At 33.0% G+C, this 19094-nt stretch overlaps 1 protein-coding gene across 3 annotated transcripts in view; it reads left to right on the forward strand.

Moving 5' to 3' along the window:
- The window catches only part of Arl13b (ADP-ribosylation factor-like 13B), a 42846-nt gene extending 24325 nt beyond the window's left edge, over positions 1 to 18521 (forward strand). For 2 of the 3 annotated variants that reach the window (XM_013024175.1, XM_013024177.1), the window contains exons 4-10: positions 3123 to 3228; positions 5048 to 5250; positions 6129 to 6243; positions 8390 to 8621; positions 11235 to 11351; positions 12220 to 12288; positions 17125 to 18521. In XM_013024175.1, coding sequence (XP_012879629.1) covers positions 3123 to 3228; positions 5048 to 5250; positions 6129 to 6243; positions 8390 to 8621; positions 11235 to 11351; positions 12220 to 12288; positions 17125 to 17201 — 919 coding nt within the window. In that variant the 3' untranslated portion in view covers positions 17202 to 18521. The remainder of the gene's footprint in view (positions 1 to 3122; positions 3229 to 5047; positions 5251 to 6128; positions 6244 to 8389; positions 8622 to 11234; positions 11352 to 12219; positions 12289 to 17124) is intronic. The other variant, XM_013024176.1, reaches the window with a different exon arrangement.
- The last annotated feature ends 573 nt before the right edge of the window (positions 18522 to 19094 follow it).

Raw genomic sequence — 19094 nt, forward strand, 5'->3', positions numbered from 1 at the left:
AAGAAGGGTCAGATATTCATTAGTTCTTACTGTCTATATTTGAATGAGGAGAGGAGAAGGGACAGATACTCAATGGTTCTTCCCGTCCGTGCTTTGTTATATAGCTTTGGATTTGGAACCATGTAATCATTTTAAAAATTATATCTTAAAGAACCAAATTATCCCTAAAAAAGCAAAAGCACCCTGGAACAAATGAGTTTAGCTACATTTCTAGCTGTGGTATGGCTACACAAAGAAGTGGTATTCAAGTGGTTTTGAAGCCCAGTATTTGGTAAATTGTTAGTGTGATAAACAGACCAAAATAACCACAAAAAGCTCTTAAACTGCATTTAATAAATCTTAGTAATGATACATTAAGTTGAAACTCATGTAGGAAGGATAAAGCAATTAGATAATGCCAATACTATGTAGAACTTACAATTTTCAACACAAAAGTAAAGAGATACAAAGATGTGAGATGCTAATTAAAAACAGTCATCTTTAACTTGAAGTTAAAACCATATGCTCATAATTTAAAAAGAAAATAACCCTAGTATTGAAAGGGTTAGGAAATAGTCAAAAGTCCATGATAATGATGGATCACAATGCCCAACTTTTGGTCTTTAAAATATATTTTCCCTGAAAAGACTAGATGCCCAGGACATTGTTTCATACTGAAAAGTAAAAGACTTTTGGAGTTGTACTTACCCTCACATTTGAAGGGGACTGTTTCTGACTGAGCCTGAATGCTATAGAGAAAATATTTTATTTTCAGATAAATTTGATGGGAGGAAAAGTGTGTGGGATTGATAATGTAAATTTTAAAAGATTTAACACCTTTTTGTCTAAATCATAATTATATGATCTGATTTTGAACACATTCTTATAAAATTATACTGGGAATGTTGACCCCATTTAATATTAAAGATATTACTCATTCCGTTTGGTGTGATGTTATTTAATTTTAAAGTTTGGGGGTGAAGTGACCAAGAGAGAAAAAGGGATAATAACAGATTATTTAAAGTATATGGTACCAGTGATTTTTAAAGGTATATGATAGAGGTTCATTAAATTTTGCTATGTGTTTATTAATTTTTTAATTAAATCTTTTTTTTTCTTGCGAAAAGTCTGTCAAACCTGACTAGTACAGTATGGTTGTTTTTAGGTTTCCATAGGAGATTGGTTCTAGTACCCTTCATTATCAAAATCCACAGATATTCTAAACCCTATATAAAATAGTGTTCCATTTGCCTAACCTTACACGTATGTCCTTGTATAACTGGAATTATTTCCAGATTTCTTAGATCTCAAAATGAAAGTGCTGTATTAATAGTTGTTAATACAGTATGTTTTGGGGGAGGAATGAGTAGCAAGAAACAAGTCAGTATACATTTAGTACAACTTTATTTTTCCCCAAATATTTTTTATCTGACTTTGGTTGGTTTAATCCGTGGATGTGGAATTCAGGAGTTCAGAAGACCAATTGTGTTTTATTGAACTTATTGATACTCCCCATTCCCACCTCCCCCCACTATCTAGCAGGTAAACAGTGCTATTTCATAGTAATTCCTTCTGTATTTATTGTTCTAGTTACAGGGCTTGAACTCAGGGCTGTCCCTGAGCTTTTTTGCTCAAGGCTATAGAGCTCTACCACTTTGAGCCACAGCTCCACTTCTGGTTATCTGTTGGTTAAGTTGAGATAGGTCTCTTGGCCTTTCCTTCCTCAGATGGCTTTCAGCTCTGATCTTCAGATTTCAGCCACTTAAGCAGGTAGGATTACAGGTGTGAGCCACCAGGATCTGGCTGACATTTGTTTTTCTTTAGAAAAGTTAGTTTGATTTTTCATTTTGTACACTAGTTGTCTCTAAAATGTGTGTGTGTGTGCGTACTTACGTATATGCATGTACATACACAAACACAAACATATACCATATATATTGAAGCTTAGTGCTACACCAAGTAAATTAGAAGTGCTTAGGTGTCCAGTAAATTGAGTGTTTTTATAGAAATGTTCCTACATTATTGGTAGCTTTAGTGTGGTCACTTTGTGGTCAACTGGATAAATGCCCAGGAATGACATTGCTGGGTCATAGAAAGCTGTATATTTAGTATTTTGAGGAATCTGTATACTGCTTTCCAGAGTAGTTGAACAAGTTTACATTCCCATCCATCGTGTAGTAGCATTCCCTTTCAGTTACATCCCCGCCAGCATCTGTTATTATTAATTTTCTTGATCATGGTCATTCTAACTGGGTGATGTGGAATCTCGATGTTGTTTTCATTTGCATTTCTTTTATGGCCAGATATGTTGAACATCTCCTTATGAGTCTATTGGCCATTCTTATTTCTTCTTCAGAGAAGTCTCTCTTTATGTCTTTAGCTCATTTATTAATTGGGTTGTTTCTTTGAGGATTTGTTTTTGGAGGGTTGAATTTTTGAGTTTTAAGTATTTAGATATGAGACCTTTGTCTGCTGCTAGTAAAGATCTTCTCCCATTCTGTGGGCTTTCAGTTTATCTTGCTAACTATGTCTTTTGCCATGTATAAAATTAGAAATAGAGATAAACTAAAATATTACAAACTTAGAATAAATGTTTGGCAGTTAAAATATAATATGTTTTGTATTTTAAGAAGATAAGATCATGAAATAACTGTATACTTTTTTTTTAAAGAAGGATATACTTTTCAGTTGTAGACTGTGGAAAGGAGCCTATTCATTTTTCTGTTTGTAGCTTTTTTATTGATCTACTTTTTCTTCCCCCTTTCCTCTGTCCTCTCCCTTCATCTTTCCCTCCATGATCTTCCCCATCTGTGTGTTGAGACACAGAATCTTGCAATGTAACCTAGAATTTGAAGTCTTCCTGTTTAGCTTCGAAGTGCTGGGATTACAGGTGTGTGCCAATTTTCCTATGGTCCTTGCTTCCTTGACATTCCTCCTTACTTGGTTTTCTTTTTATAGGCTACTGCTTTCAAACTTATAACAATAGAAAATAAGGAAAAACTTAGGACTACAATACATTCTAAAATCAGTTTCTTCTATAATCAGTAGGTTTTAAACTTTGGAAGAAAAGAACATGGTCAGATTATTTTTAAGTTGTCATCTAAATATACATTTGCTATAATACCACTTCCTTGTCTTCCTAGTTTGGCAAATAAACAAGACAAGGAAGGGGCTTTAGGAGAAGCTGATGTGATTGAATGTCTTTCTCTGGAAAAACTGGTCAATGAGCACAAGTGCCTGTGTCAAATAGTAAGTGATTTTAATTTTTTTAAATACAATTTTATTGTTATTATTAAGGTGTTACACGGAGGGGTTACCATTTCATGTCAGGTAATGTATACATTTATTTTTTTGAGGCAATGTCACCCCTTCCTTCATTTTCTCCCAATTCCTCCCCCTCCACACCTCTCCCCACCCTGCTCTGGCCCTGGCCACATGTTTATTTTCCACCTAGTGTATACCAAGTAGCATGATTCCATTTGTTAACTCTTCCTTCCTCTCTGCACCCCATTTTGACCCCCCCCCAAAAAGTAACAAAAACAAAAACCATCGCCATCACCAACAGCAATAACAACAACAAAACCCATGCTTTCATCTTTGGGAGTTTGTTTTGGTAAGTAAAATTTAAATGCTAGAGAAGGTATATACCTTTGGTTCCTCTCCAAGGGTATCTTCCTTTAGTCTGACTGTTTATGTGCCTAGAGTCCTGTATAGGTTATCATGTCCAATTATATTTTAAATCTAGCTTCCATATATGAGAGAAAACATGTGCCATTTGATTCCTGAGCTTGGATTACCTCACTTAGCATGATTTGTTCTAGGTCCATTTGACAATCTTATTCTTTCTGATGTATTAATAAAATTCCACTGTATATATTCCTCATTTTATTGATATTCTCTGTTTTTTAAATTATGTTTAAATAACTTTTAAAAGTTGATAAACATGGGCTGGGAAGGTGGCTCAGTGTAGAGCGCTTGCCTTGCATGCCTGAGGCCCTGGGTTTGATTCCTTAGCACCACATAAGCAAAAAAAGAAAAAAGCCGGAAGTGGCGCTGTGGCTCAAGTGGTAGAGCACTAGCCTTGAGCTGAAAGAGCTGAGAGACAGCGCCCAGGCCCAGAGTTCAGGCCCCACGACTGGACCCAAAAAAAAAAGTGATAAACAATTAGAGAATAATTTTAAGATTTTTTTTCCACTTAAGGAATCATCCTCATTCTGTTTTATTAGTATTAGTTAATAATTTAAGACTTTATTTTAGGACATATTAATTATGCCAATATGTCATTCTGTAAATTATGGAAATTAAGAAAGGAAAAGTATAAATATGCAATTTATAATGAATTTTTAAAAATTAGGAGAGTTATCATACAATTTTAAGGAAGATGACAGAAGATTAATTTATTCTCGCTTTATAAGACAATCTGTGTGTGTGTGTGTGTGTGTGTGTGTGTGTGTTGTGCTGTTGTGCTGATCCAGTTTGAACTCAGGGCCTGGGCACTGTCCCTGAACTTTTTTGCTCAAAGCTAGATAGCACACTATCATTTGAGCCACATTTCTAATTTTGGCTTTTTGATGATTAATTGGAGATAGAGTCTTACTGACTTTTCTGTCTGGACTGGCTTAGAACCTCAATCCTCATATCTCAGTCCCTTGTGTAGTTAGGATTGCAGGTGTAAGCTATTCTCCAGTGCTCGGCTCTACAGTAGTCTTTAAACTATGGATTTATTGATATTTACTGCTATAAAGTAGTTAGTATAAGAAATTAAGATTTCCTGATATTTTTATAAAATAGTATCTTTTCTTAGGTTAGTCTAATTTTATCTTCTAATACACATAACTATTCTTGGTCTTAATGTTTGGGTCATAATATCTGTTGTACCTTACAGATAGTATCTGTCAAAGCTTTTAATTTTTGTATAGTACTAAAGTTATTTATCACTGAAAGTTGTTTTGTAAGTTAAATAAACAAACAAGTCATTTGATTTTGGTTTGTCAGTAATTTTACTTCATGGTTTTTGAATACATTTGTATTGAGAACTTTTCATCTTTGAGTTAAATTTTTGTTTCAGGAACCTTGTTCAGCAGTTTTGGGGTATGGAAAGAAAATTGATAAGTCCATTAAAAAAGGCCTTTATTGGCTACTACATATTATTGCAAAAGACTTTGATGCTTTGAATGAACGCATCCAAAAAGACACAACAGAGCAACGTGCTCAAGAGGAACAAGAGAAACGGGAAAGGGCTGAGCGAGTGCAAAAATTACGAGAGGAAAGGTAGGTAAAATAATTTTGCAGCACAGTTTACTTGAAGAGCAAAATACATGACATTTTTATTAATGATAAGCCTCCTCCTGCGTGCCTAGAGCCATAATTTTTAAAGCCTGGAAGACCAGGCCTCTAGTTTAGGACTTTAAGCTTAAAGCAACTAGGTCTGTCAGCTTAGCTTTAGACACAGGGGCCCATGATTGCCAGCACTGGAAGAACTTCTCCTTGCTTACTTCTGACATCTATCTAGAAAGAGCAAAAGGACCCCAGCCAACTGATCAGCAATAGGACCAATATCCATGCCCCAAATTACCCTGCTGCCCAGTGCTTGAACATATTGCTGGGTTTTTCACTGATATTCCTTCTGTGTCGTGTTGAAGTTTCCTACATACTCAGTACTACTGTGTCTCTAAGGATTAGTTTAGGCCAGAATAGTTTATTTAGTTCCTAACAATTGAAACTTTCTCAAAATGGCAACTAGTTTTAATCCTCTTGAGTTTGCCAATGATGTAATGGGGTTCTCTGATGCGAGTTTGTTATGCAGGAGTTCCTTTCACAGCAATTTCCCATACAGAATTTAAAGCTTATAAGAACCATGTTTCTCCTGTAGTTTCGACTTCTAGACTGCTGGTAGCACAAGGGGTTTTTGGCCCGTTCAGACTTACTTATGTTTGAGGCTTAGGAACAGGAGAATAGGAGTTGAAATTGCCAATTACTTTGTATTTTCTTTGATTGCCTTTCTACTTTTCTATAATGTTTGAGTTTCTCTTCACTTACTTATTAAGAGTAATTTAAATACCTTACAGCTATTGCAAATATATTTCTTAGGAATGATTCAACATTTTTTTTTCAAAAGGAATTTCAATTTTTCTCCCCTCAAATAATAGAGAGCAAAGAGAACGAGAGAAAGCTGAACTTGATGGAAGCAGTGATCTAGCTGAGATGGACCCTGCGCCAGTTCTTGTTAATCCTTTCCAGCCAATAGCATCTGTAATCATTGAGGTATGAGGTGTGGCAAATATATATGTATATACATATTCATTTTAATGATAAATTAACAATTTCAGAAAGGAGGTAAGGAAATTGTGTCAGGAAGTAGAAGACATTGTTCAGTGAGATTAGCTCTAACAAAAGTGCAACTGAGAGACTGAATATTTACTGAGTTTTCTTCCTCTTATAATTCATCTTCTGATGCTAGGGGGTAGATCAACAGTAAAATCAATGACTTTTTTTTAAAATCAAAAGGTAACTTGGTGTAGAATAAAAAGGAAATTGTGACTTCAAATAAGTGGGAATAAAAATAAGGGTGAATATAGTAAATAATTGCAGCTACTGTTTTTGTTTTTACTTTTAGCAGTGATACATTTACTCTTATATATGTTGTATCCCAGAATTACTTTACAATAATATTTAGATGTTTATACTATATTCTGGTACATATACAATTTTCTGTTTCAGAAATCTGACAACAAATTCTCCTGTACCTGAATTCTATTTAATTTTTAGTTATCACAAGTTTTGTCAACATTTACTTATAGGTCTGAGTTATGAAGAAGTTAAGTGATTATGTGTGTATATGTGTGTTGGTGTGAGTTGTACATGTGTGTGTTGTGTGTTCATTTTCATCTTGGCTCATGCCCACAGTTTGCATAGCTGTATTTTAATTTCTCCCAGCAGCCATGCCCCTTCCCAGCCAGTTTCGCTCTTATGCAGCACTCCTCAAACACTCCTACATTCTTTGTGGGCCTGGTGTGAAGTCAGGCCTGCCCTTGACTTCTCTGCTCTTTGTCCCATTAGTCTCTTCTTTCAGCTGTCCATGAGCAAAAGTGGTAAATGTAGACATTTTATTTTAAAAGGCTTGTTATGCAAAGTTAAAAGGCAAAAATAAAAATAAAGCTATTTCTAAGTAAGAAATAAAATACACAAAGTTCAGTGTGACTAGCTTTAGTGTCACAAACAACATGAAAAAATAAAAGAATTTCTGTAAGAAAAATAATAGTAAAAAGACCATTGGGATACCACAGTTCCCTAAAGAGGAAAAAAAAGGATCATAGAGGTATTGATTAGTTCATCTTCTACAGTAATAAGCAATTTAAAAATGTAAATCAAGCTCAAATGAAATTCAAACAACCCTGTTAAAATTATTATTCATTAGTTTAGCTGCATTATAAAACAATGATAATGATATGCAGTTTCGAAGGTGATTTAGAAAAATGTTATTCTTCCAACACTTTGGGATAAATAAACTGTTTCAGTTTTTTTCAAGGGAAATTTGTGATTGTAAAGGGAAATTTGTGATTGTAGTTCACATTTGAAAATATATGGCCTAATCCAGGAGCTTAATTTTAAGAATGAATAAAACAGTTTATTTCTTATAATAGTGAAAAATTTGAAATTTCTTTGTCCATAGAAGAGGAATTGATAAGTTATGATACAACTTTAAAATATTAATGTAATTGATGAAAACTATAACAGCTAAAACTTACATATCACTTTTTACATATTAGATACTATTCTATTAACATCACATATTCATTAACAGGAAAATAAATATATATCCTCAAAGACCTTTAATTACTGGAGACAGTTAATGTATTTATATATTATTGACAGTCTATGTTTCTATATGTGTGAGAATATGCCAAGAAAAGCATATGATATACTGACTAGTGATCACCTCTAGATTATATAATTACTGATAATATTTGAGGGGTTTTGTTTTTTGGTGTCGGTACTGCGGCTTGAACTCAGGGACGTGCCCTCGTGCTTAGCTTTTTCACTCGAGGCTAACACTGTACCAATTGACCAACACCTCCACTTTCAGCATTTTGCTGATTAATTGGAGATAAGTATCTTTGAGATTTGTCTGCCAGTCCTGGCTTGGAACCTCAATCCTCAGATCTTAGTCTCTTAAGTAACTAGATTACTGGTGAGAGCCACTGTTGCCTGGCTTGTTGTTTGTTTTGTTTTTCCTTTGTAACTTCTGTGTTTATAAGTATTTAGCAGCCAGCATGTTTTAATAACATAATCATTTGAGTAGGAAATGTCAGTATGTTGAAGTTACAGAATGTTCTTAGATTATTTGATCTCTTAAACATGATCTTAGATATACCCTGATAATAAAGATAGTGTACTTCATTTTTGTTAGAATGAAAAAAAGCTTGAAAAAGAAAAAAAGAAGCAAACAATGGTGAAGGATCGTGATAGTAGTGATTGCCACTTGAAACATAAAATGGAACATGAACAAATAGAATCTAAGAGCCAGATTGGTGATAATATCCACAAAAACACAGAATCTGAAATAATAGAAAATTATAAGGAGGCAATAATACAGCGGTTGGAGAATGAAGATGAGATAGACCAACAGTCTTCAGAATCAGGTAAGAAATCTCATTAATTTAAGTAGTTTTCATAGATACATAATCATGTTTCATTTTATTTACATCATACTTATTTTTGAAAAAAAGGTACTGGAATAGATTTTGTCTCTAAATGTATTTCTTATGGTTTTTATAGTCTTTAGTTACTCTTTTTTTTTTTTGGCCAGTTCTTAGGCTTGAACTCAGGGCCTGTGCATTGTCCCTGAACTTATTTTGCTCACTACTAGATCCACAGTACTACTTCGGGCTTTTTCTTTTTATATGGTATTGAGGAATTGAACCCAGGGCTTCATGCATGCTAGGCAAGCACTCTACCACTAGCCACCTTCCCAGCCCTCTCTTACTTTTTTTATGCTTACTTAATATGTAATCTTTTATAGGATTTTAGTAGAAAATTTAATTTTTAATTTCATTTCCATAAATTTAGGAATGCAGCATAATTCCTGAAAATCTTTGAAATTTTTTAAGATTTTACAGTCTTTTGTTTGTGTTTACCTTTTTAAGTCTTGTAATGTGAAAATCAACATTATTTTCCTTATTTCCTGGCCACTTTTAGGATGCAAGCATAATCAGTACATTTAAAAAAATTATCTTCATGAAAAAAATTATTTTCATGGAGTAAGAGATATTGCTCAGTGATAGAGTATGTTGCAAGGTTTTGAGTTAAATCTACAACTCCTCCTCACCAAAGAAAAAGTACAAAACTAAAGGATAAGCATCATGATAATAAGCATCATATTTATCTGTAGGACTGCTTATCACTGCAGTATTCCTAACTTAGTACCTGCCAAATATTCTTAACAGAATCACAATAGCTCAATGGCTGTGGGCATTTGACTATGTAAAATGATGCTTCTCACAATGAACTCCAAGAAATGCAAACATGTTTTTTCCCCCTTCTTCTTTTTGTGTATTTTTTGCTGTTACGTCTTTTGTATTTCTTGCTTTTATTCTTTCTTTGGTTTATTCTCTGTTGTTATTGTTTTTGATTTCTGTACACGTTAACTTACATGAGTTTAGCTGATTTGGGGAAGGGAAGGGGAATCACAGAAAAGGTAGCACAAATGGTGAACCAATACAACAGGTACTCACCAGACACTATGTTGGAAATAAACTTTACAACTTGCAGAGGTAGAAGTTGGGAGAGGGATGGGTGAAAATGAGGGAGGAAAAAACACTATTAAAAAAGAAATGACCTTACCTATGTAACTCTAAACCCTCTGTACATCACCTTTACAATAAAATTAAAAATAAATAAACAAAAAACAGGAAATGCTCAATCATTATTACTTCCTTTCAATTCTTAATGATATTCTTCACTATAGTATATATGTACATATATAGTGTATATGTGTGTGTTGTGTGTGTGTGTGTGTGTGTGTGTGTGCATGCACACATGCACATCTTGAGGCTTGAACTCAGGGCCTAAGCTCTGTCCTTGCTCTTTTTTGCTGAAGGTTAGTTAGTGTTCTCTTACTTGAGCCATCGTTCCACTTCCTGGTTTTTATTTGGTTAATTGGATATAAATGTCTCATGGTCTTCCCTGCCCCAGTGATGGCTTCAGACAACATTATTTCATACTTTAAAATATGCCTTTGGTTCACTATATTATTCAACGTAGTGTTACATAGTCTTTACCATAGCAATTGTGGATCACACTGTCATCATCATATAAATATGAAGCAGGCATTTAGAAAGGCTGAGCAACTTAAGATCATACAGCTGGTGTGTGAGTATGGTGAAGCCACTGTTCAAGTTGTTTGTTCCTTAGTCTGTGCTCTTCCATCATCCTCAGTTACTGTCCATCCTGACGTGCCAAATGGTTCTAGAGTGCTTCTTCATCTTTTCATTCTTCCAGCTATAAAGTTATAGCCTTGATTCTAAAAGATTATTTCTGTACAGAAATGTCTCAAATAATGCCAACTTATTTAGAAAAATAATTTGTTTCTAAAATGCTGTTTTTTTATTTTATGTTTGTTTTTTTTTTACTTGAGCCACAGTGCCACTTCTGGTTTTCTGAGTAGTTTATTGGAGATAAGAGTCTGATGGAACTTTCCTGACTGTGCTGGCTTTGAACCTTGATCCTCAGATCTCAGCCTCCTGAGTAGTTAGTATTACAGGCATAAGCCACTGGCTCTCAGCTTTTGTTTATTTTTAATTTATATTGCTTTGTGGGTTTCACATATGTGGCAGTTGCTTATTTACAGAAACTAATTTTAGAAAATGCATACTACATATATAAATTTAGGATTCTAGAATTGTTCAAATATTTTAGCATATTTGGTGTTCTAGGTCTATGCCATTCTATGTGAAAATTTACCCATTCTTAAATTTTTTCTGGGTTTAAGATAGAATTGATAAAGTTGCTTTTTTTCTTTTTTCTTTTTAGAAATATTACATATTAAATTCTGCTTGATCTACTACTGTGCTATACATGTTTAGATAGTGCATATATTTTATAAGTATTATATCATGAGTAATGTGTTTATAATTAATTTGGATCTCTTTGGTGCACAATTCAAAGGATCATATTTGAGTTTGTTTTGCTATTTTTTCTATTATAGAAGGGCACTTTTCCTCAATGATATGAAGTTATGGTTTTATGTCTTATAGATACCAGTAAAAAGAAAACTAAGAAACTAAGAATGAAAAGGAACCATCGGGTAGAACCAGTTAATACAGATGACTCTGCTCCTAAGAGTCCGGCACCACTGCCACCACCTCCTCCTGGTGAGTAAATTGATATTGATACAGAATGAAGAAATACTGCTTTAAATAATACAGAAGAAAAGGGAAATAACTTATATATTTTGTTAGTATTTTATTACCTTTTGAATTTGCAAGAAAGAGTCTTGCAGTCTATTTGTACAATATTTGTCAATCTATTTTTTATGAAAATAAAAACACAGAAAAAAGAACAACGGTGAAAACTACTTAGTAAACCTTACCCTGAAATTCTTAGACTGTGTTCAAATTCTGTTTTAAATATCAATATTCAGATTATGCAAAGAAAATTGAGTTTGATGAATTAATGGCTAATGACAGCTTTGAAAAATTTCACCTTTTCATCTTGAAAATTACCTAAGTTGAATTTTTGCAATATTAATCCAATATCATACCCACCTGTTTCATGGGTTAAGTGGTATAATGTATTGGGATATAGCTGCACAATAATTGTAACTTCTTGACACTAAATATTATACTTTACCTCAGAAATACTTAATGAATACATAAATGTGTTGTGATGACCATTATAAAGCTTACAATACTAACATTTTATGAACTTCTCAAAGACTCAGTTCTAATATTCCATTTAATAAAACATATTTCTTTTAGCTTTTCTACGGATTAAAATGGGCCCAAAGTTTGTTTATGATGGTGATGAAGGAACATATTTTTTTAACTAAAGGTGAATTAACTAGTAAGTTAAAACAAATGTTAGCCTGTTTTGGAATAGGTTAAAATGGATTCATGGTTATTCAGTACTGTTATTTGGTACATTTGAATCAACACTTCTTTATCAAGGGAGGAACCCTCTCAACAGAACTAAAGAGACATTTATTTAACAGTGCTTCTAAATGTTTTTCTTTTTCTTTAGTTGGCTGGGGAACCCCCAAAGTCACTAGACTTCCAAAACTTGAGCCTCTTGGTGAAACCCGTCATAATGGTAATACAAAAGGATCAGTTTTCAAATATCATCTATGCATCTTACATCCACTTTTCTTTACCTCATAACTTCAACAAACTTAACATTTTATTTTTGGAAGCATTTTATATCCATTGCCATCCTTTTTTGTTATACTTAGATTTTTTTCTTTTTATTTAAGTTTTAAATTTTTATATTCACTTTACATCTATAATTTTATTTGTGTTTATTTTAGAATGCAGAAATAAAAAGAATCAAACTTGTTTTTCTATGTTTATGAACAGTTATAAAAAAGGAAAAAATTTAAAGCTAAAATATTGCAATTACATTTACAGTGGGATAAGTGTGTTCTGTATATGATCAATATATTCTTTGATAAAACATTTATTAATAAAGCCATTAATCAAGAGAAAAATTTGCTTGAATGGAATTGCTATAGTTATAACTAGTGTATAACATTTGAATTCCATGAAGTAAAGGATGAGAAAATAAAGGGAAAGTCATAGAAAAATGACAACAGGCAAAAAAGGAATGAAAGACTGATTACTATTAACCTGCATTTTTTTGTTTTGTTTTTGTTTTTGGTGCCAGTACTGGGGCCTGAAGTCCAAGCCTTGTGATCTGATCTTACTTTTCTTTTCCCACTCATGGTTAGTGCTCTTACCACTACCATGAACATCCAGCAGGTTAACTGAAAGTAAAATGTAAGGATTTGTCTTCCTGGACTTTGTCTGCATCTCAGTTCTCAAATCTTGGCCTCCTAGCTAGAATTATAGGCACAAGCCACCAGCACCCAGCTTCTTTTCATTATTTTTTAATGTAAATACAAAGGAATAATGACATACAATTGTTGCTCTGCCAGCTTGTTCATTGAAAGGATCCAATTCCTTTCTCTTCCCCCCTCATTTTTATTAGTACTAAGTTTTAAACTCAGGGTCCTTTACTAGATTGGCACACATCCAGTCCCTCCAGTTCTCTTTTTGCTGGCTAACATAGAACTTACTCTAGTATTTCCTAATTTTTAGAAAATTAGTGCCATATAATTTAATGTTATGTAAAACTATTATTTTTCAAGAAGTATGTAAGTACACACTGCTTGTTTTCTTTCTCATAATACTATAGGTCAGTAATGAAATATTTTAAATAAATATTAGACTTATTTTGTATTTCTAAAAGCAGAAAAGTTTGTTTTCAGACTGAGAGTTACATTTCTGCCTTATTTGCTGATTTTTACATTGTAATGTTTCTCTTGGTTATAATAGGTTACTTCCTGCTTTATACCCGATTTATATGTACTGTAGTATATTGTCAGTATAAATAGTCACAGAACAGAAAATTGAGCCTAAGGATGCATATGTATATACATACTTGTATACACATACTTCTGTAGAAAAATAATTTCTAATAGGATTGATAGTTTTCTCTAAATTCATATTTCAGGAAGCATCTATTTTTCACTTGACAATAGCTAAAAACATTCTAATACTAAGATCAGTAAGATGTACATAGTAGAGAGCCTTACCTAATGAAGAGGACCACACTCCAGCTTACACAGTAATGTTTACTACAGAACATAATATGGTACAGAATTATATACTGTGCATAAACTGCAGGAGTTAGGGAAGTTCCCTTGAACTAAGTCTTCAAACATTAAGGAGTCAGTAAGTAGAAGAAACAGACTATTCAATAGTAGGCATGACTATAATGTACTCAGGAAACTGGGGCAATAGTATCAAAAGTTCTGTCTCACCCTGCAGGGTCTACGAAATGAGATTCTGTCTGAAAGACAGCACCTTATACCCTCCACCCCCACACATAAAAAAATGGTACAAAGGTGAGAACAGGCAGTACAGGGTTTATTTGGACAACATGCAATCACTTGCTACTACAGTTTAGGTTGATGTGAATAGAGTTAGTAAAAAAGAGATAATTTTAAATTTTAGAAATTATTGAAATTTGGACTTTGATACTGATGGAAAAAGGCTCCTAGCTATGTTAAAATATCTGGACTTGCTTTTTAAGCATGTGAATTGTTATTAGTAGATTTAATGCTTAGGGAAATAATTCTTCTCACAATGTGAAGTAAAAACTTAATGATAGTGACAAACTGAAGAATCCTAGTCAGGAAGCTGTTGTAATCAAAGTGGACATTGTAATAATGAAGAAAAATACACAAAATTATTTTAAGAATTATTAGTGATATTAGAGTAATGGAAATATAGGTGGAGGGCAGGAGAAATAGAAAAATTTTGGTTCAAAGGACTAGCAAGGTTAGTGTTGTCTCTGAGACTAAAAATATGAGTAGGAAGGAAATCTGTTTTGGAGAGATACGTAGAGGTATGTGATGTATCTGTTTGGAAAGTCTGACAGTCTAACATAATGTCACTCAGACAGAAGGGACTCAGGAGGTAAGCTGGAGAGGATGAATAGGTAGGATATTTTCCCCAGTGGTCATCACATAGCCAGAGTACTTTGCCATAATGAACACTTGTTGAGGAAATGCTAGTTTGCTGTTTGTGGGAGAATGTCAAATGACATGCAAAGAGTAGATGATACCTTCATGGGGCAGGGAGAGTCTCACAAAGACAGTTAGTGTAAGAGTTTGAAACTGGTCCCTCCTCCTTCATTTTTCTACATTTGCTCCCAAATTAGATGGAAAGAATTGTAAAACTATAAGGTCACTATATTTTAATAATCCAGTTGGCTTTTATTTATTCATCAAAAATTACTTTCCCAGAACAGAGAAACCCAAGATAACCTTTAAAGGTTTTTAAATACCATTATTTTTCCAGTAATTTAAAGTTAAAGCATATGCAACCTAGATTAAAAAAAATATGTACATTCATCTCTAACTAGAAAAGAAAACAAGCATAATAACATTTTGTATTTTAATATAAAACACATTAAATTTTTTTTGGTTTATCAAGAGATGTTACTCTGATATCCTACTAAATACTTAATATATGGTTACATTTCTTTTTCTAAATTTTGAACACATTTTTGGTCTATATATCTATAACTGGATTGATAAAAGATTGATGGAAACTAGATAACATATGTGATAAACCAGAATACATAATTAAAAATCAACTCTAGTCAGTTAAAATTTGCTGAGTTGACAAACTTATTATAATTCTAACAGAAAATTTTAATTGAGTCGTACACTTTGATTACAAAAATTTACCTTGATAATAATTTGACTGTGTGTGTGTGTGTGTGTGTGTGTGTGTGTGTGTGTGTGTGTGTGTGTGTGTGTGTGTGTGTGTGTGTGTGTGTGTGTGTGTGTATGCTTGCTGGTCCTGAGGCTTGAATTCAGGACCTGGGTGTTGTCCCTTACTTTTTTTCTTTTTTTAAACTCAAACATGTTTAGCACTATACCAGTTAAGCTACAGCTCTATTAAGACTCTCATGAAATTTTCTGCCTGGGCTGACTTCCAGTTATGATCTTCAGATCTCAACCTCCCTGAATATCTAGGATTCCAGGCATGTAGCCACAGGGACCTGCCTGCCTTTGACTCTACTTTTTAAATAGCATTAATAATACAAAGCTTGCTTGATGTAATGGTAAGACAGATTCATTTGGAGAAAAAACTTAACCGAGAATACTGATTAGCTTTCTGGGCACTCTCAACCTCTATTCTGTCCATGTCATATATTATGTATTACATGAGAAATGAGTCAAAGAGTCAAAAATACCAAATATATAAACTAAAATATTTGAAGTTCTTTATTAGGATGTGTGTTGGCAATTAAGTTGATCATTTTATTTATTTATGTACAACTTATATTAAGTTCTACTTGTATCCTCTATGATGAAATCAATCACATACCTGTATGCATGGAACAATGCATTTTTTTGGCAAAAATACGATAAAAACAGTGACAGATATGAACTTAATTTGGGGGAAAGAAAAAGATACTTCTTACACATGCATTTGATCTATCTTTTCTGAAAATATTTTTAAATTTATCCGAAGAACTACCTCTGTTTTCATTTTAATGATAGCAAGAATAATATCGCATATCCTATGCCTGCCATTGTGCTTAAAGTTTTAATTCTCCCAAATTATAGCATGACAATGTCTGCCTTTTGTGCATGATGATCTCATATATTCCACATTGCTAATAAATGGTTGAATCCAGATTTGAGCTTAGATCTGTCAGCTTTGAATCCCATACTTTAACTCATTGTGTTATTATATTAACATTTGTCAGGGCATCATTGAAGCCTACTAGTTGCACTGAATATCCCTCCTATACAATTTTAATATGTTTAAGTGGTCCTGAACACCTAATGATTCTGGAATGATTTTAAGATAGTAGACTCGAAATTAATTACTTATAGATGACATATGTGCCATTAAGCTTATAAGCCAATTTATGATCATTAAAGGAATAGAAACTTATTTTAAAGATAGACTATTTTGTATAAAATTTCCCTAACTATGAACAATGCAGAAACATTATTGTAACTTGCTTCTTCTAAAATACCTAGCAGTAATCACCATTGGATAAAAACACAGTATGTACAAATACAGATTTACAAGTATCCTGTGAGAAGATTGTGAAGATGTGAATATATTTGATCTGTTCTTGCATGAGTATGTAATTAGAAACCAATATAGATATTAGTGTGTTTGTGTAGCATTTTACTAGGTCGAGTAGAATTTACCCTGGTTGTTTGAACTTATTCACATTTTTTTGTGGTTTCTTATTTTTGTTTTTATTTTCCTTACCTATCATCTTCCTTGACCAAACTTCTTGTTTTGCTCTTTTTGAAGATGTTGGTTGGAATATAAAAAAACTGTTTCAAAAAGTTTGACTTCCATAATGGTTTTGGTTTCCTTCTTTATGTAGATTTCTATGGGAAGCCGCTGCCTCCACTGGCTGTGCGACAGAGACCTAACAGCGAGGCTCATGATGTGATTTCATAACCTAGTCATGTGGACTAGCTGTCAACATTAGAAAAGGGATCTGGAGCCTTGTTATTTCTAAAAGGAGAAAAACCCTGAGCATTGATGACTGCAGTAAATAACTGATTTTAATGTGAAGAAAATAGCCAAGACGCTGATCTGATGATTTGCTTCTCCAATATCATCACAGATAAAACAGGAAGGAAACAAAATGACCAATAGATTGTATGAGCATTTTAATCGAATTAGCAAGATTTAGTGTTGACATTATGGTTAACACATCCTGCTGATGAGCATGTTCCTGAAGGAAAACCTCCTTAGAAGTAGAGACAGTGGACTCAGAATACTTTATTTACTATTTAATAGTCTGTATTTCTATACAATAAACATTTTTTGTAAGATACATGTGTATGGAATGGGAATTCCTGGGGATTTGTAACTACATTTTTAACTATTTTTATATTTTTCTAAACTTTTGACTTTTGTTTAATTTCTATTTTCTTCATTGTGCACTTTTCTGCAGATACTTTGTTTAAACTGTGTCTGGAATATAGAGTTGATTGACAGACATGAACTACAAAAACAGGATATATTTATATGGGTTGAAGTGTTTTGTTATAACATTATTCTTCAAGTATCCATTCTCTTTTTGGCCTAACTTTAATTTTTTTTTTTTTACAAAAGCAAATTCTCAGATCTTTCTTCTACTAAACGATATGTACCCAAAGACACAGTTCCATTTGTGGTTATTTTTCTTCTTTTCTTTGGTGTTGAACCCAGTAAATAGACTTGAAATGCTTTTTTAAAATCTAATTTTTAAAAGATTCTTTAAAAATAAATATTCACTAAAATTCATTAAAATAAATATATGTTTTGTGAACATTATTCTAAGATACAGTACACCCCTGTTTCTAGAACCAGACACTTTCAGAGGTAATGGTGCTCCGCACCAGCCCTTTATACTGTCAGGAGCTAGTTATTTTCTGACTTAAATTTCAAGACAAAAACGGCTTAAAAGGCACCTGCAGGTTCAGAGGTTTATATTTTGCAACAAGTAAGTTTGGACATTAAAGCAATAAGAATAAAAGTTAGCTCGTATACTGTTCATATATACTTTCTTAATTTCTCAGTTTAAAATAATAGCGCTTTTTTGTAGTTGAGAGTATCATCAGATTCTCTACTCATCTGTCTTCCAACTTTTAGCTAGATACTTTTGAGTACTGGTTTCATAATGTTACCTTTAATTGAAAGCCTGACTTTATATATCAAGGGTAAAATTAGATAAGCACAGTAATTCTCAAGTCACCTTGATAAGATTGGTGCATTTAGTAACTTACATTGACAGCACGCAGTAGTGCCTCTGAGGCAGTTTCCTATGATTAAATTTTACTTCAGAGCATCCCACTGTATTCACATTTTTCACAAACAGGCCACTTAATTCTATAGTCACTATGGTACCAATTTTTGGAGTTTATATGTGTGACATACCTATCACACTGATCAAAAAGCATTCCACTTCAGATACAAAATTCCTAAATTCCATAGGCAGTTGAAATGTGAGAATAAGCGTTGGAGGAAGACAGGATACAGATTTTGGACTGGATTGTAAGGGAAAATTGGCTTATATTAGATTCCTGTAATACATACATTTATTCATTTAAAAAACTAACTCATACATTTCCTATCTTTTCCCCATTCCTCTGATTTGGAAGACATTTTAAAATTCTTATACATATTTACTGTTCTGTATAATTACTGACATTGTTTAATAAAAGATTTTGAAATATTGTAAAGTGAATCAATGTTTTATATAATCCTACTGAAAATTAATTTGTCTCTCTAAAGTGTTCTAATAAATACTTTGAAAGATATTTTGTTAATGTAGGTTTTAACAATTAAATATCTATTTTGTTA

Source organism: Dipodomys ordii, unplaced genomic scaffold, assembly GCF_000151885.1.
Source record: "Dipodomys ordii isolate 6190 unplaced genomic scaffold, Dord_2.0 Scaffold73, whole genome shotgun sequence".
Classification (NCBI taxonomy): Eukaryota; Metazoa; Chordata; class Mammalia; order Rodentia; family Heteromyidae; genus Dipodomys; species Dipodomys ordii.